The 22,938-nt window shown below is 44.7% G+C and overlaps 1 protein-coding gene across 2 annotated transcripts in view; it reads right to left on the minus strand.

The window, feature by feature from the left end:
• Positions 1–22,938, minus strand: part of PRKCZ (protein kinase C zeta) — a 4,411,399-nt gene that overhangs the window by 348,731 nt on the left and 4,039,730 nt on the right. For both annotated transcript variants that reach the window (XM_044063009.1, XM_044063010.1), the window contains one exon: positions 19,276–19,391. In XM_044063009.1, coding sequence (XP_043918944.1) covers positions 19,276–19,391 — 116 coding nt within the window. The remainder of the gene's footprint in view (positions 1–19,275; positions 19,392–22,938) is intronic.

Below are 22,938 nucleotides of genomic sequence, written 5' to 3' on the forward strand. Positions count from 1 at the left end.
AACTAACCCCCCAGCTAAGCACACTGTTCAACCTCAGCCTCTTCACAGGCTATGTGCCCACAGAATGGCGCACAGCAACGGTTATTCCACTCCACAAGGAGGGTCCACAAGTGACCCTGGTACCTATCGCCCCATAAGCCTGACTAGCCCTGTCTGCAAGGCTATGGAGCACATCATCATGGAACTCATTAACAAAGACATTGGGAACCTCCAAACACTTGACCTGACCCAGTTCAGCTTTGTTAAGGGCAGATCATGCCTACTAAACCTGGTTGACTTCTTCGAGACAGTCACCGAGGCCATAGATGAGGGGAAGGTGGTTCACACAGCCTACCTTGACCTCACCAAGGCTTTTGACACGATTCCCCACTCGTGAATTATAGAAAATCTCACCAGCCTGAACATAAACCCCTAAGTCACAAGATGGGTTGCCAACTGGCTTACAGACAGAACTCAAACCGCAAGAATAGCGGGCTCCAGGTCCGACTCTAAACCAGTCACAAGTGGTGTCCCACAAGGCACGGTCCTGGGACCACTACTGTTTGGCATATACTTCTCAGAAGTACAGGCAAACACAGGAGGACTATGGCTAACCAAGTTCGCCGATGACTGCAAACTGGGAGCCATAATTGACTCTCTGGCTGACACGGACATTCTCCAAAAGGGCCTTACTGAGACGGACACCTGGTGTCAAAGTCATGGTCTCAAGCTAAATGCCAAAAAATGCATAGTCATCCCGTTTGGGAAAAACAAAACACCCATGAAATACCACATAGGTGGCAGCTCCCTTAATACAGAAGAGGTAATAAGAGATCTGGGGACCCAGGTAGATAGTAATCTCTCCTTTGACAATCATATTGCCAAAGTAGTTAGAAAATCCTTCTATGTAGCCCATCTAATTACTAAAGGGTTCGCATCTAGAAATAAAAAGGTTATAGTGCCCCTCTACTCGTCACTCATCAGACCCATCATAGAGTACAATGCCCCATTTGGGATGTACCTCACAAGACACTTCCAACAGCTGGAAAGACCACAAAAGTACCTCACCAAGAGGATTACTGGCCTCAAACATATGTCCTATGCAGCCCAACTGGAAAAACTCTGGTTGTACTCAGTGGCATATCGCTTACTCAGAGGTGATCTCTGCCTGACTTACAAAGCCATGTCCAACTCAGAACTGATGGACATGCTCCACCTAAAGAAATGCAAGTCACTGCGAGTCACTCGCTGTAGTGAGCTAAACCTCACCACAACAATAAATAGAACATGCTGGAGGGATAGATTCCTGTCACAAAGACTCCCCATGCTTTGGAACAAAATTCCTAACTACATTAGGCAGAGCCCCTCACTAACAGTCTTCAAGAGAAACCTTGACGAGTGGATGGGTAACAGAAAATACACCCTGGGATCACTTCATTGGCTCTTCTTGACAGAGGCTCAGTTAATTAATCAATGGTCCATCTCACCTACATTCCTTACTCACGGGTTCGGAGCCGAGAATCGGCTCAGACTCAGCCAAACTTTCTAGCACAAAGTCTCTAATTGGCTGGGCTAACCCGGTATCCCATGATGCACCTTGTCCTAGCCCCAGATCTTGTTTGCAATCATAACACTCATAACCAATACTCAATAAACACTGGAAGAATTCCAGCCAGATAAGGGAACAAAACACTGACCGTGAAGGGTCCACGGTGCCAAAATTCTTCCAATTCCTCTAGGAAGGGGGCAGGTGGGAGGGTACGTAGGAATGTAGGTGAGATGGGCCACATACATCGATCGTTATGGTGAGTACATAACTAACTGATGTTATGTGGTCCTATCTCGCCTACATTCCTTACTCATGGGACAGCGTCCCCAGCACCTCTATCCTGGGAGGCTCATAAGAAGATACTCCTGAGAACCGTGGAACCAAAGGAAGCCCGGAACCTAGAGGCCACGTCCAGCTTGTAATGAGTAATAAAAGTGTTGGGAGAAGCCCCAGTGGCCGCAGCACAAATATCATCCAAGGAAAGCCTAGCATGGAAAGCTACTGATGTAGACATAGCCCTGGTAGAATGAGCCTTGACGGGAAAGGGTAAAGTTCTGTCTGCTGACGAGCAGATGAATGAAATACAATCTTTGATCCATTTGGAAATAGTGCACTTGGAAATAGGACAACCTGCTCTGTTCTCTGAAAAGTTCACAAACAGTTGATCAGATTTCCTAACATGCTTAGTCCTATGTAAATAAAATCTCAGTTGTCTGTGCACATCCAACTGATGAAACCTGAACTCTGCTTTATTGGTAAAGTTCGGAAAAAACACTGGTAGCTCAAGGGATTGATGGAGATTGACAGTGGAGGACACCTTCGGAAGAAAGGACGGGTTAAGCCTGAGGGAAACTCTGTCCTTATGAAAGATCAAATACGGAGGTTTAATGGACAAGGCTTGAAGTTCTGATACCCTCCTGGCCAATGTAATGGCTATCAGAAAAGCCATCTTCTAAGATAAGAATTTTAAGTCACAAGTGGCAGCCGGTTCAAAGGGTGGTGACGTAATAGCTTGTAGCACAAGGTTCAGGTCCCATGGTAGTACAGGTTCAGAAACTAGGGGACGAATCAACCAAGCGCCTTTTAAAAAGGCTTTACAGAGTTTGTGGCCCATAAGAGAGGGCTCATAAGATGTATGAAAATTGGAAATTGCAGCCAACTGTACTTTAATGGTAGCGGGCATGGAGCCCTGACGGAACAACATGGCTAAAAAAATCTAAAAACGGCGGAATAGGGGCTGTGAAAGGGTCCAAACCTTGGGCCTGAGCCCAAATGAAGAATCTCCTCCATTTGCTGGAATAAATCTTCCTGGTGGAAGACTTATGAGAAGAAGACAAGATGTGCGCCACTTCAGGTGAAAGGGAATGTCGCCTGACTAGGGTCGGAATTGGAGCAGCTAGGCTGTCAACCTGAGAGTTCGCAGGGATGGATGAAGTTGTCCTGACATGTGAATCAGGAGGTCCAGCACTGGGTCCAGAGTCCACGGACAGTCCAGTGTGTACCGTTGAAGAAAAGGGAACCATACTTGTCAAGGCCAGTGTGGAGCAATAAGGATCATCCTGCTTCCCAAGGATATGGCTTTCTGTATCACACTTGGTAACAGAGGAAACGGAGGGAAAGTGTAGACCAGACCGGGGGGCCAATCATGAGCTAGAGCATCCCTGGGTGACTCCCCCTGTGGGGGGATCAGAGTGAAGTACTTGCTGCATTTGGCATTGAGGGGGCTGAGATCGCAGCAAGGCTGACCCCACCTTTTGAAGATCTGAACCGCCACTCGGTTGTTCAGGGACCACTCGTGAGGCATCAGAATAGCTCTGCTTAGCCTCTCCGCTATCACGATGGACTTCCCTGGAATGTGTGTTGCCACTAGAAACCATTGGTAAGACACTGCCCACTGCCACACTCGCATGGCCTCTCTGCAGAGGGGATAACATTTGGTTCCCCCCTGCTTGTTCAGGTACCACACTACGGACATGTTGTCCGAGTGAACTGCAATCGTTCCCAGAGGAAGAAAGTCCTGGAGTGCTCGCAACGCCAGAAACACCGCTCTCATCTCCAGAACATTGATGGGCAAGTGTACCTTGTGATCTTGCCAGGTGCCTTGGACCGTCCTGCCTAGATAATGCCCCCCCACCCCATCTGGGAGGCGTCCGTGGCCACTGGAGACATAGGCCAAGCTCTTTCCTCTGTCCAGATTGGAGGAGCGTAGCCACCAGAGGAGGTCCTGTTTGCAACGCTCCATGAGAAGTATCAAGTTGGAAAGAGGAAGCTCTTGAAAGGACCACTGAACCAACAGGAGCCACTGTAGGATCCGCATGTGTAATCTGGCCAGGGGTACCAGCATGATAGTGGAGGCCATGGACCCCAAGAGCTGAAGAACTAACCTGGCCTGAACTTTCCTGAGGGGCAACAGTGCGTGGATCTGAGACTGCAACACCCTTATCCTGTCCTGTGGCAGAAAGGCGTGCATTTGAATAGAGTCTAGCTCAGCGCCTATAAAAACAACATGCTGTGACGGCTGCAAGGCAGACTTTTCCCAGTTCAAAGTAATTCCTAGACATTGGCAAAGTGAGATGATCGTCTCCCTGGCTTGAAAGAGCAGATGCCTGATGGGGGCGGCGAGAAGCCAGTCGTCCAGATACGGAAACACCTGGAATCCTAGATGTCTCAGGTGAGCTGTCACCAATATAAAACACTTGGTAAACACCCTGGGGGCTGTGGTGAGACCAAAGGGCAGGCCACGAAACTGGAAATGACTGGCCCCTAGCCGGAAGTGTAAATGACTCCTGGATGCCTTTTCCATTTTGATGTGGTAGTGGTAGTAGGCATCCTTGAGATCGATGGAGCACATCCATACTCCTTTCTCCAGCAGTGGAAAAATGGACTGAAGTGTGACCATTCGGAACTTGGGACTTCAGAACGTAGCGAGTTAGTCGACTGAGATCCAGAATGGGTCTCAGGTCCCCTGTCCTTTTTGGCACCAAAAAGAGTCGTGAGTAAGTTCCTGATCTGACATGGTCTGAGGGGACTGGTTGGATGACTCCTTTTTCTAGCAGCTTTGCAACTTCTAGTGCTGCTTGATCTTGTTAACTGGGTGGGACATCCGGGATCCTTCTGACTGGAGGGGGTGTCGATGCAAAGGGAATAGTGTAACCTCCAGTAACTATTCGGAGCACCCAACGATCCTGGGTGATGCTTTCCCAGGCATCCAGATGCAACGAAATTCGGCCCTCGACTGGCTCCGGAATAGCACAGTCGGGCAACACCTCAGGAACGCTGGAAGGAAGAACCGCGAAAGGAATCACGGTCTTCCGAATTGTGGGGGCCTCCTCTGCTTCTAGGACAGCGTCTTCCAGAATAAACCCCCCCCCCTGCCTCTGGAGGGGGACTCACCTTGAGCCACGGGAAAGGACCTCTGAGACTTTTTGAACCACATTTTCCCCTCCTCTCTGAGCCTTGGGATAAGTCTTAGAAGGGAGAGAAAAATGGGCCCCCATGGCAGATAGGGTCTTTCCCTCCTGTTCGCATCTGGTGAGGTTGTCTTTCATTATGGGTCTGAAGAGAGAGGACCCATCAAAGGGGGCATCAGTGAAGGAAGACTTAAAGGCCTCCACGAAATGACACAGGCGCATCCAGGCTTGCCTTCTGAGAGCTATGCCTGATCTAGCTGCCCTACTCGGCCTTTTGGCTGCATAAGATATGAGCCTCATGGACGAGTTGACAATGGACCCTAGGGTAGACAACTGGGCGTTAACAGTCTGTGCTACCGCCTCAGGTATGTTACCCATCAGAATATCTCCTAGCTCCTTCAGGAGATCTCTTTGGAGCCGAGTTAAATGACAGAGGTAGTTCAACAACCGTAAGGTAAAGGTCGCTGAAGACAGGGCACGCTTCCCATACCGGTCAATACTCCTGGACTCCTTGTTAGGAGGGTGGAATGTAGAAGAAGCCTCTGCAACTTCCTGCTGAGTGGCTGTCGCCACCACCAAGGCATCTACTGAAACCCCTTTGGTAAGAAACTCTTTGCCCGAGGGAGCAGACAAAAACTTGTTTGAACGTATGGGCACCGGTTCCACAGAATCAGGGTTCTCCCACGCCCTTCGACAAATCAAGTCCAGGAGTTCGTCGAAGGGTGGAGACACCCAGGAGGCAGAGGGGTGAGCTCCGAAGGCCTTGAGGAATACCGACTCCTCCTCAGAGGGGGGTCTTGGAGGGCCAGTCGCCTCTCTGTCTCAAAATCTCCAGGATGTCAGAGAAAGAGACATCATTGGAGGACGACTTGGGGGACCCCTCTGATTCCTCGAGGTCGGTATCCGAAGTGAGTGACTCGTCCTGGGAGTCGATGTGCTTCCTCTTGCACGACTTCTTACTGGGAGGCTCCTCAGGCACCGACTCTGAGGGGCCCTCAGAAAGTAGGGGAACGCTCAAGGGGGTATCCCCAGACCTTCGGGCTCTGCCATCCATGGAGAGGGGGGCATTAGAGGTTCTAGCTGGGGTGTAAGGGGACAGAGTGACCGATCCAGGTGATGTACCCGAAGACCTGGCCAGGGCGCTCCTCATGGCCTCGAAGGCTGGTCCCCCCGAATCCGAGGACCGACCAGTATCCGAGACCACGATCGGAGTCGAGATTCCCCGAGCTGAAGCACCGAGAGGGAAGCTCAGAACCGAGAGGAGTCCCGAGGTATCCCCCTCGGGTCCGACTGAGGAAACCAGAGTGCCGAAACCAGAGGATGGAGCCGACCTGGTTGGAGCCGAAGCCGGCTCCGATAGACTCACCTGTGGTATTGGAGCCAACACCAGAACATCCCTCAGCGCGGAGCACTCCGGCTCCGATGACACATGGGTGCACGGAGGAGGAATCATCGGTACAAGGACGGGGAACCGGCTCCGGAGCCGACTGGGTCGGAGCCGAAAATAACTTTGCTAACACCGGTGACTATAGGAGCCTCTGGACCACCCTATCCACATCCAAATCAGACAGCCTAGAGGATTTGGAAGAAATAGAAGGAGATCTAGATCTCCCGACTGGAGACTCATGCCTGACACTGAGTGACCTGCTCTGAAGAGGTTCCAATAGTATCGGAGCCGAGGTCGAGTCCAGTACAACCGATACCTCCTTCGGCCCTGAGGACAATGGAGCTGAGGGGTTAGAATCCATTTCCGAGTCCTTCTCCTTCAGCCCTGAGGACAGTGGAGCTGAGGATGTAGTATCCATTCTCGAGACCTTCTCCTTCGGCCCCGAGGACAGTGGAGCCGAGGAAGTATCCAATTTACAAACCTTCTCTGATGGCTTTGAAGCAGCAGACGGAGCCAGAGATCTTTTCTTGGCCTTAGGAGGCTTAGACTTGGTACTAGAAGGTGGGGACGACTCCAAGGCCTCGTCAAAGGAGGGCTTGATCAGACCCTTCAAAATCAGTTTATTTGTATGTTCCTGCAGTACCCTAGGGCTAAAAACATGACAGAAACTGCAGGACTCTTGCAAGTGAATAGCACCAAGACAATAAACACAGAGTGTCCATCTGTAATGGACATTTTATGGCCACATTTTGTACACTTCTTAAACCCAGAGGGTTTATGTTCCTTCAGTTCATTCGACATGGCCAGCAACCGCACCACACACACAACCGATAGAGTCACACACTGAGGGAGGGCGGGAAAACCAACAATCACTTAATGGACAAGGAAACTCTAACTTAAACACTTCCTAAAGGGAGTAACCAGTAACACAACTGCACAAACACAACAAGGGGACACACTGGAGAGGACTAGGTCCTCTAACTTAAACGGGTCTAGCCCGCGAAAACAGTAGGAATACCATAAGCAACTAAACTCTCAAAACCTCACGCAACAACTTATTCAAGTACAATAATAGCTATAAAAATAGCTTTTGTCAAAAGGGAGACTACTAAAATACTAAAAGTATTTTAAAAGGGTACTTAGCCACAGCCAAGTGAGACCACGTCCTAACTCTACGAGCGGCAAACGAGATCTGGCGCTAGGGCGAGGTGCATCCTGGGATACCGGATTAGCCCAGCCAATTAGAGACTTTGTGCTAGAAAGTTTGGCCGAGTCAGAGCCGATTCTCGGCTCCGAACCCGTGAGTAAGGAATGTAGGTGAGATAGGGCCACATAACATGATCTCTTTCGCAACATCTGCATTCAGGGACCACTCGTGAGGCATCAGAATTGTTCGGTTGAGTTTGTCTGCTATCACACTGGATTTCCCCAATATGTGCATTGCTATCAGAAAACATTGAGAGTCCATCGCCCATTTCCAAACTCTTAAGGCCTCTCGGCAAAGCAGGTAAGATTTGGCTCACCCTTACTTGTTTATGTACCACACGACAGACATGTTGTCTGACTGGATCACAACTGTCCCAGTGGGAAGAGAGCTGTGAAGTGCTTGCAACGCATATAGCACCACTTTCATCTCCAGAACAGTGGTGTGCAAGTGGTTCTTGTGGTTCTGCCAAGTACCCTGGACTGTCATTCCCAGATAATGCCCCCCCCCCCCAATCTGGGAAGCGTCCGTGGTTAAAACTGCTTTCTCTTGGGGAGGAACAAGTGGATGACTTAAGAGAAGTTGTTCTGTATGCAACCACCATGTCAGATCCTTTTTGCAGGTGTTTGTTATGAAAATCTGATGAGACAATGGAAGGTCTTGCATCGACCATTGGGCAAATAGCAGCCACTGAAGTATTCTCATGTGGAGACGGGCTAGAGGAACTAATAGGATGGAGGCAGCCATGATCCCTAGGACTTGAATGACTGCTCTGGCCTGTACTTTGTGACTGTTTGGCAAGGATCTGACTTGATTGCATAGAGACTCTACCCTTTCTGGTGTTAGTCTTGCTGACATAGTGGTTGTATTTCTGAGGCTAAAAATACAATGTGCTGCGAAGGAGATAAGGCTGATTATTTTAGATTGACTGTGATGCCCAAACTGGCGCACAAGGATAGAGTCTCGTCCCTGGTTCTGATGAGTTGATGTTTGGTGGTAGCAGTGAAGAGCCAGTCGTCTAGGTACGGAAACACCTGGAATCCTTGACATCTCAGATGAGCCATTACTACTGCCATACATTTGGTAAACATTCTGGGGGCTGTAGTGAGACCAAAAGGCAGTGTTCGGAAGTGAAAATGACTAGCTCACAGCCAGAAACGTAAGTGTCTCCTGGAGCACCTGTCCATTTTGATATGGTAGCACGTGTCCTGAAGATCTATTGAGCATATCCAATTGCCTTTCCTGATAAAGGGGAAATATAGACTGCAGAGTGATCATTCAGAACTTCGATTTCTTTACTGACTTGTTGAGTCTGCTGAAATCCAAAATGTATCTCCAGTCTCCTGTCTTTTTTGGAACTAAAAAGAATCGAGAGTAAGTTCCGGATCCTATTTGCTCTGTGGGGACTTCTTGGATGACTCTTTTTTTGTAGCAACGAGACAACCTCTGATGTTGCACGGTCTAGCTGAATGGGTGGCACTTTTGGTAGAGACCGGTTTGCTGGGGGGTCAGAAATAAAGGGAATCAGATAACCTCTGGATATTATGGTGTGTACCCAACAATCTTGTGAAATGTTTAGCCAGGCGCTTGGGTACAGTGATAGAAGACTCCCGACTGCCTCCAGAGACGGACAGTAGGGCAACCCCTCAGGGGCGATGGAAGGGACGATCAGAGAAGGTTACTCTATCTCCCTGATGTTGCGGACCTCCTCTGCCGCGAGGGTGGCATCTTCCATTATATCCTCCACCTCTGCCTCTAGGGGAGTGTTGACATTGTTCTTGGGGGAAACTTTTTTTGGGATTTACGGAACCACATCTTCCCTCCCGTATTACCCATGGGATAGGGTCTAGTCGTGAGGGAGAAATGGACTCTGATGGCAGATAAGGTTTTCCCTTCCTGCTCGCACCTGGTCAAAGTCTCTTTCACCTGGGGTCCAAAAAGAGATGAGCCATCAAAGGGGACGTTAGTGAAGGAAGATTTAAAGGATTCCGTGAAATTACAAAGACACATCCAAGAATGTCTTCTGAGAGATATTCCTGCTGCGGCTGCCCTACTCACTCCATCTGCTGCATACAATATCAGCCTCATGGTAGAGTTAGCTATCAACGTAAAGGTGGAGAGCTGCACAGAAACCTTATCCATGGATCCCAGAGCTAGTGAACCTTGGAGAGTACCTCCCAACTCCTTCAGGAGATCTATCTGAAGACAAGTAAAGTGGGAAAGGTAATTCAGCGATCTTAGCGTAAATGCTGCTGAAGAGAAGGTACGCTTCCCATACATATCCATCGTCCTAGACTCCTTGTTAGGAGGATGGATATTAGAAGATGTTTCGGATAACTCCTTTTTGGTGGCCACTGCTACCACCATAGCATCAACGGGAATTCCTTTGGTAAGAAAAGTTTCATCTTCAGGTGGTGTCATGAATTTATTTGGCCTCCTTGGGACGGGCTCCACTGAGTCTGGGGAGGTCCAGGCTTTCCGCGATATGACCCCTAAAGTTGGTCATAAAGCGGCGTCACCCAGGAGGTGGAAGGTCGGGAACCAAAGGCCTCAAGATACACGGATTCATCCTCAGTAGGGTTAGAGGTCTTCAATCACCCCTTTGTCTAATGATTTCACAAATGTCAGAAAAGGAGACATCCTCAGAGGGGAACCTAGGGGACCCTTCTGATTCCTCCAAATCAGTGTCAAAAGTGACAGACTCAGGTGAGTCAACATGCTTCCGCTTACACAGTCTCTTCCGAGGGAGCTCTCCAGTGGGATAATTTGGGGAGGTCTTGGAAGAGAGGGCACCTCCAATAGGGGCTGTTTGAGTCTCTGGTTCCCTACACTATGGGGGTGGCAGGGGAGAAGAGGTTGCTGCCTGCTGCTGGTGGGACACAGGTTCCAAAGGCATGGCTTTTGCAAAGGATAAAACCTTCTCTATTGCCTCAAAAGTCTCCCCCCCGCTCCGAAGAAGACCTCTGCTCTGAGGAGATGGATGGTTGGCTCCTAGCCAGGAGGAAAGGCTCCGAAGCAGATGTGGGAGCCAAGCTGAGTCAAGCTGAGGCACCGAGAGGGAGGGTCGGTTCTGAAGAAAACCCAAGGTGATTGTCCCCCTTGAAGTCGACTCGAGCGCATCGGCTCCCAGATCCTTCGGCTCCAGACTGAGCCACCGAGGATAGAGTAATCAGTTCCGAGGAAGCTGGGAGGATCCTCGGAATCTATGGATCCACGACTGAAGAACCTGAAGTGATGGGCTCTGAAAGTGAAACAGTCAGAGGAGGAGTAGTGGCATGTAAAAGGGTTGGTTCTGAAACCTTTGGGTCTGGAGGGGCCAATTTCTTTGCCAGAGCTGGAGCTGAAAGCAACCTCTTCACCACCCACTCGAAGTCCTCATCTGAGAGTGTCCTGGAGGACCTGGTGGAGACAGAAGGAGATCTTCTACTCTCTAAAATCGGAGATCTCAAAGTAGGTGACACAGGATCAATATCAGGTAAATGTCTCGGTACTGAAGGTTGCTTCAGCACCGAGGAGACTGACGGTACCGATGTGGAAGCAGCGGAATCAGAGCCAGAACTCCTTGGCTCCGACGCTTTGGACTTTTTTGACGGCTCCGAAGTGGGGCCGAAGATTTACGTTTTGAAGTCTTAGGAGCTGTCTGACCAAGTTCCAGCTATTCTTGGAAGGAACTGGTCATAAGACCCCTATCAATGAGTTTTCGTTTCCACTCATTCAAGACCGTGGTACTAAACGCATGGCAAAAGGTAGAGGGCTCTTGCAAATGAGCTTCACCTAAACAGTACACGCAACTGGTGTGACTGTCTATCAAAGACATTTTTTTGTGAGCATCTATCACACTTTTTAAACCCCGAAGGGCGATGGTCCTTATGCTCTCTATCCTTTTTTTTTAGACATTCTGACTGAAAAACTATAGTCTAGCTAGAGAAGGCAACAACAATAACTAACTACTAAGGTAACAATAAGATTGTGAGAGATAGAAAAGAATCTATTGTATATATAAACTTTTTTTTTTTTTTTTGTATATAAGACACACACTCAGGGAGAAAAGGCCCTCTAACATAAACGGGCACTACGGCCCTCTAACTTAAATGGGGCATACAATCCTAAGGGGAAAAACAGGGGTCAAAAACTCTCAGAACAGTCACAAAAAATGATAACAGTAATAAAGACTGTAATAGAAGAAGAAAAGTTGAGAAAAGGACAAGATTTAGGTTCACGGGTTGGTACTAGACTACTGGCCCTAGGGCCAAAACAAGCTTAGCCATAACAATTCCTGGGCTATTTCTTCCCACACTATTTACTTCCCTGGACCTCTGTCAAGCAGGGCAACTGACGTGATCCCCAGGGTGAATTTCCTTTCTCCCATCCAATCATCAAGGTTCCTTTTGAAGAGGGCCAAAGAGGCGCTCTGCTTGACATGTATGGGCAGTCTACTCCAGAGTCTGGGGAGTCTCTGGGTCAGGAACCTATCCCTCCACCATGTTTTGTTTATTCACAGAACAAAGCAAACGGAGACCTCCACGATTTAAAATTAACTGAATTTATTAGAAAACAAGCGCTTTCATGTACAAGTACGCTTCCTCAGGTTTATAAAAAAGACACAATATGAATGCTTTATATACCTTAACTCAACAAATTAATCAATTTCATAAAACACTTATTCAATTGATCAATTAATTAACCAATTCATTCAACAAAGCTCAGCAGGGTGTGGTAGAGCTCTATGTTACTGGAGTAAATGTATGTATGTATAGACCTCTTTTTATGCCAGTATATTTACACAAAATCATCATACATATGAATGAAAATTTATATAGATACAAGTATATATACATATAAACATAGTACTTAAATAGAAATATATATCTAATAAAATATATATATAAAAAGCATAAAAAATATAAAGCATCAAAGCACCCAAAGCTGCAAGAATATATCAACTCTAAAATATATAATATAATAAAAAATAAAAATAATAAAAATAATAAATGGCAAATACAACCATGAAGCACATATATATTTACATAAAAGTATATACCAATCAATTTAAATATCATAGTCAAATAATTCAATAACTAAATGTATATAAATAGAATAACTAACTATAGCGACTAACTAAAAAGTCAAATTTAGTATATCTATCTACGTGCCGCTAATATAGGTTTTATACTGACTGACTGGTTAAGTCCCGGTTGAATATAGGTTCATAGGTTCATAGGTTCATACTAGGCTATCTGCCCAAGGGCATTTATAAGCCTAGCCCATAGTTATGTGGCTTTCGCCACCCCTTTAGTTTGAATAAAAACTATGCCTATCATTTTTCTGTGCCTCTGTCAAGCAGTGACACTGAAGTAATCCCTGGGGTATATCTGCAATCTCCCATCCATTGGTCAAGATTCCTCTTGAACAAGGCCAGCGAGGTGCTCTGCCTCACATGTACCGGGATTTTGTTCCACAGCATAGGGAGTCTCTGGGTGATGAATCTGTCCCTCCAGCACGTTCTATTTATAACCGTGTCAAGGTTTAAGTCTCCCGTCCTTGTGGTTCTGAGGGATCTAGATTTTTTGAGGTGAAGCATATTCATCAAATCTGGGTTTGACATGGCCTTATATGTCAGGCACAGGTCACCTCTGAGCAAGCGGTATGAGACTGAATAGAGCTGGAGTTCTTTCAGTCGGGCAGCATAAGACATATTTTTGAGACCCTTTATCCTTTTGGTGAGAAACTTTTGGGGCCTTTCAAGCTGCATCAGGTGTCTGGTCAGATACATTCCGAACGGGGCATTGTACTCAATCATAGGTCTAATGAGTGATGAGTACAGGGGACGATGACCTCCCTTGATCTAGATGTGAATCCCTTCATGATCAGGTGGGCGATATAGAAGGTTTTCCTAACTACTTTAGCAACATGAGTGTCAAACGAAAGGCTACTGTCAACTTGGGTCCCCAGATCCCTGATGACTTTTTCTGTGCTCAGTGGATTGCCATCTATATGGTAGCTAGGGGTAACCTTGTTTTTCCCGAAGGGTATGACTATGCATTTTTTGGAGTTTAACTTCAGGCCATGGCTCTGGCACCAGTTATCCGTTTCTGTGAGGCCCTTCTGGAGGATATTTGTGTCAGATGTGTTTTCTACTATGGCGCCCAGTTTGCAGTCATCTGCAAACTTTGTCAGCCATAACCCTCCTGTGTTTGCTTGTACTTCAGAAAAGTAGATGCCGAACAAGAGTGGACCCAGGACTGAGCCCTGTGGGACACCACTTGTGACAGGCTTTGAGTCTGACATGGCTCCAGCAACTCTGACCCTGTGGGTTCTGTCGCTTAGCCAGTTTGCAACCCATCTTGTGATGTATGGGTTTACATTCAAGCTGATGAGTTTTTCGATGATACCTGAGTGGGGTATTGTGTCAAGGCCTTTGCCAGGTCGAGGTAGGCTGTATGGACTGCCTTTCCTCATCAATGGCCTTGGTGACTGTCTCAAAAAGTCAACCAAGTTTAAGAGGCAGGATCTGCCTTTGACAAAGCCAAACTGGGTTGGATCCAAAGTCTGCAAGTTCCCTATGTCTTTATTTATGAGTTCCATTATGATCCTCTCCATGGCTTTGCAGATAAGGCTTGTCAAGCTAATGGGGCGGTAATTTCCAGGGTCTGTGGAGGCACCGCCCTTATGAAGTGGGACCACAGTTGCCGTGCGCCACTCCTTGGGTACGTATCCTGAGGTGAGGCTAAGATTAAACAGCTGTCCTAACTGTGGGTTTAATTCCTCGTTGAGTTCATGAAGCACACAGCCGGGGACACCATCCGGTCCCATGGATGCTGTGTTTTTGCCTTAGTGAGGGCAGTTCTCACCTGGGCGTTGGAGATGTTTGGGGGGCTACAATCCTCTGGAATAGATATCTCTCCTTTTGGGGGGGAGGGGGAGAAGTTTGCACTGAACCTGTCAGCCAGTATGTTAGCAATGTGTGTAGGTTCAGTAATTTTCACATCATTTTGAACTAATTCTGAGCATATCTGGGAGTTTCCTCCTAGGTTTCTAACATAGCTAAAGAAGGCCTTATGATTGTCTTTAGAGTCCTTGGCGATTTTTCTCTCAAAATTTGCCTTGGATGATTTTATGAGAGCTCTTAGTTTTTTACTTATAATGATCAAAGGTGTCTTACCTTTCAAGGATTTTGCTCTATCTTGTAGTAGCTTCCTCCTTTTGTTGTAGAGCTTGTTTATGGCTGGGGTCCACCAGACTGGACGCTTGCCTTTGGTACAGAGAGTCTTAGTTTTGTTTGGGATTGCCTGATCCATGCAGTCCTGTAGGTGCTGGTACACTGGGACTTCAACCTTAAAATCCAATTTAACTCTGCTGTTTCCAGGTAATTCTGTCCATCACCCCCTCTCTTATTTGTATTTATAACTTGTAGGACCCTAAATTTAAAGCTATGTTTAGGGTGTGTATCTATATGCTTGGCTAAAGCGTTTGTTAGGTTCATTTTCCTTATATCATATACATGGTTATAGATACGATCTCTCAGCCTCCTAGAGGTTAGACCTACATAATATGCATCACATTCTGTGCATGTAGCTAGGTATATCAAATTCTTGGTCTCACAAGTGGCATAAAAATCACTCGTAAATGTGTGATAAAGTTCAGGTATAGTAAATTGATGGTCACTAATAATGTATTTACACATATTACACCTTTCACAAGGAAAGGTGCCATATCTAAGGGTCGATCTATCCATAATACTATTGATTTTTCTATCAGTTCTCTCAGAACATAGTAATCTCTTCAGATTCTTACTATTTCTATACCTGAACGTTGGTTTATCACCTACTATGTTGCTGGTGTATTGATCTATTAGTAATACACCCCAGTTTTTCTTAATAATATTAATAATAAACTTGTTGTCATTCGTATATCTGGTGTTAAAAGCTACCTTTTTATTATTAAAACTAGCTTTAGGAATATATTTACTTTTGTTCTCATTTTTGCCATTATTTTTACTACTTCCATTCCTTGGTTGGATATCAGTCGATAATGCATTATTGATATCAATGGGACTAGGAATTATACCATTCTTATACTGTACATCTTTTTTCATACTTTCTATCAACCAAGTAGGGTAACCCCTATTCTGGAATAATTCACATAAAGTATCCCATTGAATGTCCCTATCAATACTATTTCTACAAAGCCTAGAAATTCTTATGAACTGATTCCTCACAAGGTTGGAGAATATATGACATGGGTGCATGCTGTTATATTGCAGTAATGCATTCCTCCAGCATGGTTTACGATATAATTTGGTAGAGATCATACCTTCTGCATCTTTAAAAATAGTGATATCTAAGAAGTCTATTTTAGAAGGGGATGTCTCCATAGAAAAACTAAGAAATTCAATGGTAGATTCTAAAAAGGTAGTTAATTGTTCCAACTGTTCATTGTCACCTTTCCAAATAATGAGTATGTCATCTACAAAACGTCTGTACAACACTATATTTTGCATAAACACACTTCTAAACAGGAAGAGTGACTCCCAGTAGTACATAACCAAATTCGCATACGAATTTGCACAGGGGGTGCCCATTGCAACCCCCCATGTTTGCTTAAACAACTTATCTTGGAACAAGAACAAGTTATTATTTAGTACCACATCAAGTAAAGTACAAATAAGTAGCTGTGTATTATTATTAAACATCCCATCATTGAGTAATAATTCCCTAACTGCTTCAATTCCATAGTCATTTGGAATCACTGTGAATAAATTTTTGACATCAAGTGTTACAAACGTATAAGAAAAAGTGGCCACATTATTATCCATAAGACCCTGTAGGTCATTTAATAACCGATAGGTATCTTTTATAGCTGTGGATATATTCCTGACCAGAGGTCCCAATGTAGACTCCAAATAGCAGGAGATTCCCTCAGTCACCCATTTTTCCCCTGCTACTATGGGACGCCAGTATAAAACCTATATTAGCGGCACGTAGATAGATATACTAAATTTGACTTTTTAGTTAGTCGCTATAGTTAGTTATTCTATTTATATACATATAGTTATTGAATTATTTGACTATGATATTTAAATTGATTGGTATATACTTTTATATAAATATATCTGTGCTTCATGGTTGTATTTGCCATTTATTATTTTTATTATATTATATATTTTAGAGTTGATATATTCTTGCAGCTTTGGGTGCTTTGATGCTTTATATTTTTTATGCTTTTTATATATATATATTTTATTAGATATATATTTCTATTTAAGTACTATGTTTATATGTATATATACTTGTATCTATATACATTTTCATTCATATGTATGATGATTTTGTGTAAATATACTGGCATAAAAAGAGGTCTATACATACATACATTTACTCCAGTAACATAGAGCTCTACCACACCCTGCTGAGCTTTGTTGAATGAATTGGTTAATTAATTGATCGACTGAATAAGTATTTTATGAAATTGATTGATTAATTTGTTGAGTTAAGGTATATAAAGCATTCATATTGTGTCTTTTTTATAAACCTGAGGAAGCGTACCTGTTGTACGTGAAAGCGCTTGTTTTCTAATAAAATCAGTTCATTTTACATCGTGGAGGTCTCCGTTTGCTTTGTTCTGTGGATATAACTTTTTTCTTCGATGTGAGACCTTGGATGGTAGCTTTCCTGTTTTTCCTTATGTTTTGTTTATTGTGATGACAAGGTTTAGATCCCTGGAGGGTGTTTCTCTGAGGGATTGGGATTTCTTTAAGTGTAGCATGTCCAACAGCTCTGGGTTTGACATGGCCTTGTATGCTAATCAGAGATCACCTCAGAGCAGATGATATGTGACAGAGTATAGCTGGAGTTTTTTTATGGTGGTCAGCATAGGGCATCTGCTTTAGGCCTGTGATTCTTTTAGTCAGGTATTTCTGCGGCCTTTCCAGTTGTTGCAGATGTCTTGAGAGGTACATACCAAATGGGGCGTTGTATTCTATAATGAGTCTAATAAGGGATGGGTACAGTGGGACAATGACCTTCTTTTTTCTGGATAAAAGCCCAGAGTGATGAGGTATGCCACATAGAAGGATTTCCTGACTGTTGTGGTGATGTGGTTATTGAAGGTGAGACCACTGTCCACCTGTGTCCCTAAGTCTCTTATCACACTTTCGGTGTTTAGTGTACTGCCACCTATGTGGTAATTCATGGGTACATGTTTTTTCCCAAAGGGGATAACTATACATTTCTTGGCATTGAGCTTGAGCCCATGGCTCTGGCACCAAGCATCTGTTTCTTTAAGCCCCTTTTGTAGAGTATCCACATCATCTGGGGATTCAATAATGGCTCCCAGTTTGCAGTCATCTGAGAACTTTGTTAGCCACAGTCCCTTAGTGTTGGCCTGTACTTCAGAGAAGTAGATGCCAAACAAGAGAGGTCCCATGACTGAACCATGAGGTACTCCACTTGTCACTTGTCTGGAGCTGGATTTGGAGTCAACTACTTTTACAGTGTGGGTTCTGTCAGTAAGCCACTTAGCAACCCATCAAGTGACGTAGGGATTAATGCCCAGCTTAATAAGTCTATCTATGATTCCAGAGTGGGTAATGGTGTCAAAGGCCTTGGCGAGGTCCAGATAGGCTGTGTGGACTGCCTTACCCTCGTACACGGCTCTGGAGAATGATACAAAGAAGTCAATCAGATTCAGGAGACAAGATTGGCCCTTCACGAAACCAAACTGGGTGGGGTCCAGTGTTTGAAGGTTGCCAATGTCTTTGTTTATAAGTTCCATGATAATACATTCCATGGCCTTGCAGATCAGGGTCGTCAGACTGATGGAGTGGTAGTTCCTGAGATCCAAAGTGGCTCCCCCCTTGTGGAGTGGGATAACTGTAGCTGTGCGCCACTCAGTGGGCACAAAGCCTGAGGTGAGGGTATGATTAAACATGACACTTAGGTGAGGTGCTAGTTCATTTTGTAGTTCATGTAGTACACAGCCCGGGATGTCATCTGGTCCCATGGATGCTGTATTCTTAGCTTTGGAGAGTGCATTTTTTATCGGAATTTGGCAATCTATTGTATTGTAATGTATTGAGATGGGCCATTTAGGGGGTGAAGTTGGCACTGAATCAATATGCCAGGATATTGGCAATATCCTTGGGATCAGTATATTTAATGCCATTTTGTTGTAGCTCAGAGCAGATCTGAGCATTGCTATTTAGATTCTTGACATAGTTATAGAATGCCTTGTTGTTGTCTTTGGAATCTTTGGCAATTTTACTTTCGTAACTAGCTTTGGAGGATTTTATGAAGGATCTCAGCTTCTTACTGAGGCTGGTAAGGGAGTAGTAAATAAATCTATTACTTAGCCAATGAGCCAGTAAGACACAACCTCGAAGCATTTGTGGCAAACGAGATCTAGGGAATTGCCATGAGGCACCATGGGATAGGAATTAGTCACGAGCCAGTAAAAGCTCTCGAGCTTTAGTATCGGCCAAGTCGGAGCCGAATATCAGCTCCGAACCCATCCAGCAAGAATCATGGTGAGATAGGACTACATAACATCAATAATTCACCCCAGACAATTTACCATGACATTTAGCTGGACTTTTTTTTTATTAAATTTATCATGTGTACTCTGTCTGCAAACATTCCCCACTCAGTCAGCATCCTACAAACTTAGGAAAACAACCTAATTAGATACAGCAAAATAATCTTAAAGGACTGATAGTGGTCATAGTCAGGTTTAAAAAAACAAAACTTACTCATCATCTGGGGTTAACTGCACAGGCTCACTGGTGAACTGTGTGTCGAAGTTTTCCAAACCATAATCATCAGTGATCTGTGGCTGAAATGGTGGTGTCACTTGTTTCTGTTCCAGCTAGAAATCAAAAAGCAAAGATAATATGTCAGAACTGCAATTAAAATGGCATTCTTGTTTGTCTGAAAGTGTGGAAGGAACTTTTTACTGATTATTAGCCAAACAATGCATTCATTCTATGTTTTCAAGTGAAGCACATCTAAGAAAAGGAGCTTAAAATGAAAATAAAAATGAACAAATGCCACAAGCTCTGTTCTTAAAGTTGTTCAAAATATGTTTTAAATGATAAATACATTTCACACCCTTTGAAGTCTGTGCATACCATACAAAGTGGGGTCTCACTTGTTTATACATCTAAATTATGAGACTAGCCATAGGTTCATAGTTCATACTAGGCTTATGACCACCAGGGCCTTTATATACCTAGGCATGCAATCCAACCCAACTGTGTCCCTGTGTATCATGGGTACTTATTAAAAGGGGGTATATTAATTAGGAAGTTTCTTGAGGTTGCGTGTGTGTGTGTGTGTGTGGGGGCGGGTATGTTAGACAGAGACAGACAGTAATGCCCAAACTATGAGAGACATGGGTGCCAGACCTGCGGTGAATTTCCATTTTCCATGCATTGGTCAAGGTTAGGCTTAAATAAGGTTAGGGATGGACTCGCTTCAGATGGATGGGAAGCCTGTTCCAGAGCATGGGGATCCTCTGAGATACATATCGTTCTTGCCAACATGTCTTATTACCTGGCATATTGCTATACTGCCCTACTTTAAAGAATTGACACTCTCCTTTAAGTAAAATATATTCTACTTTCTCTAAAATACAAATTATGAAAAATTAACTAGATTAAGGTCTAAATTTAAACATACCTACTCACAATGTGCTGGTCCTCTACTTTCTCATAGGTTGGTACTAGGTTATCGGCCCTAGGGCCTATACAAGCCTAGCCATAACAATTCCCTGGCTATTTCTTTCCACAGTATTTACTTCCCTGGACCCCTATCTAGCAGAGCGACTGACGTGATCCCCGGGGTGAATTTCCTATCTCCCATCCATTCATCAAGGTTTTTTTGAAGAGGGCCAAAGAGGTACTCTGCTTGACATGTATGGGCAATCTATTCCAGAGTCTGGGGAGTATCTGAGTCAGGAACCCATCCCTCCAGAATGTTTTGTGCATTGTGATGGCAAGGTTTAGATCCCTGGAGCGTGTCTCTCTGAGGGATTGGGATTTCTTTAAGTGTAGCATGTCTAGCAGCTCTGGGTTTGAAATGGATTTGTATGTTAAACAGAGATCATCTCTGAGTAGACGAAATGCGACAGAATATAGCTGGAGTTTTTACGGCAGTCAGCGTAGGGCATCTGCTTTAGGCCTGTGATTATTTTAATGAGGTATTTCTGCGGCCTTTCTAGTTGTTACAGATATCTTGAGAGGTACATACCAAATGGGGCGTTGTATTCTATAATGGGTCTAATGACGGATGGGTACAGTGGGACAATGACCTCCTTTTTCTGGATGAAAAGCCCTTAGTGATGAGGTGTGCCACACAGAAGGATTTCCTGATTGTTAAGGCGATGTGGTTATCGAAGGTGAGAGCACTGTCCACCTGTGTCCCTAAGTCTCTTATCACACTTCTGCCTCCTATGTGGTAATTCATGGGTACATGTTTTTTCCCAAAGGGGACAACTATACATTTCTTGGCATTGAGCTTGAGCCCATGGTTCTGGCACCAAGCATCTGTTTCTGTAAGGCCCTTTTGTAGAATATCCACATCATTTGGGGATTCAATAATGGCTCCCAGTTTGCAGTCATCTGCGAACTTTGTTAGCCAGAGTCCCTTAGTGTTGGCCTGTACTTCATAGAAGCAGATGCCAAACAAGAGCGGTCCCAGGACTGAACCCTGAGGTACTCCATTTGTCTGGAGCTACTTTAACAGTGTGGGTTCTGTCAGTACACCAGTTAGCAACCCATCGAGTGACACAGGGATTAATGCCCAGCTTAGTAAGTTTATCTATGATTCCAGAGTGGTGGATGGTGTCAAAGGCCTTGGCGAGGACCTGATAGGCTGTGTGAACCACCTTACCCTTGTCCACGACTCTGGGGACTGATTCGAAGATGTCAATCAGGTTCAGGAGACAAGATCGGCCCTTCACGAATCCAAATTGCATGGAGTCCAGTGTTTGAAGGGTGCCAATGTCTTTGTTTATAAGTTCCATGATAATACGTTCCATGGCCTTGCAGATCAGGCTCATCAGACTGATGGGGTGGTAGTTCCTGGGATCCAATATGGATCCCCCCTTGTGGAGTGGGATAACTGTAGCTGTGCACCACTCTTACTTCTCTTCAACAAAATAAAACACTGATACAAGTCTCTCTGCTGCTAGTCTCAAACATGCTGGCACACTCTTCTCAATACATCAGAAATTCACCAAATGTCTCCTGATACAAAAGCAATCTGCAAATGTTTAAGTCACTGCTATTAAAAATAATAAATAAATAAATAAATAAATCTTAGCCCTATGTAGGCTGACCACTCGCCTACATTCTGGAGAAGCTGCAGATCATACTAAACTGAACGCTTATTTCTGATTTCTAACACTTAGCCTGAGAAATGCCTTATATCTCTTCTATGCATTCTTGAATTCTGTTACTGTTGTTTGCTACTGAGCAGGCACTTTGGCAAAATCTTCGCTAAACAGACAAGCCCTAGATCAGGGGTGTCCAAACTTTTTTCACCAAGGGCCATATGCGGTAAAATACACAAACAGCCGGGCCACTCACTCGAGGTGAAGTATATATTATATTGCCTCACCTGGTTTATTATTTAAGACAAGTAAACTAAATCAATCAGCCTACAACACCGCTTTTCATGAATAGGATATTTCAAGCTAGTTATGCAAATACGTTTGGATTGTTAACAGATCAACTAATATTTGTTTTAAAAATGATATCAACATAAAATGATTTATTAGTAATAGGGCTTAATAATAACACATGGAACGTGTAATATATTTTGAACTCGGGAACACGGTTGCACTCAGTGGGAACAATGAAGTTGCTCTTTGGCCTGCAGAATTGCTGGCAGGTCCGGAATCAGTTTTGTGGTTGAGATGCGAAGGACGTCACAGAGATGGTCGTTGGTAATTTTGGTTCTCAATCTGCTTTTGTTCAGCGTCATCAGAGAAAATGTTTGTTCATGTATGTATGTTGAGCCGAACAGACTCATCATTCTTTTTGCATGGCGTCTCATCAGAGGAAACTTGGCTTCTTCCAAGCTCCGGTAGAAGTCAGGTAAAGAGAGAAGCTGATGTTGATTCTTCAAAGAATCATCACACTGCATTTCTATAAGTTCTAATTGCAGACTCTTTTCCACTTCTTCTGCATTTATCATGAAGGGAGTCGCAAACAGCTTGATATCATTCTCAATAGTAGAAAAATCTTGGAAGCGCTGAGAAAATTCTGTCAGGAGGGATGTGATCACAGACACATATTTCCCCTTTTTACCAGAGAGATCGACCTTTGGAAATGCAGATCTGATTTCGGACAGTGTGGGGAAGTGTGCGACATTGAAGGTGTGAAACTGTGCCTCAAACAGTTGGAGCTTCA

The sequence above is a fragment of the Protopterus annectens genome, chromosome 2.part1 (assembly GCF_019279795.1).
Source record: "Protopterus annectens isolate FY-2018-M chromosome 2.part1, PAN1.0, whole genome shotgun sequence".
In the NCBI taxonomy this organism is placed as follows: domain Eukaryota; kingdom Metazoa; phylum Chordata; order Ceratodontiformes; family Protopteridae; genus Protopterus; species Protopterus annectens.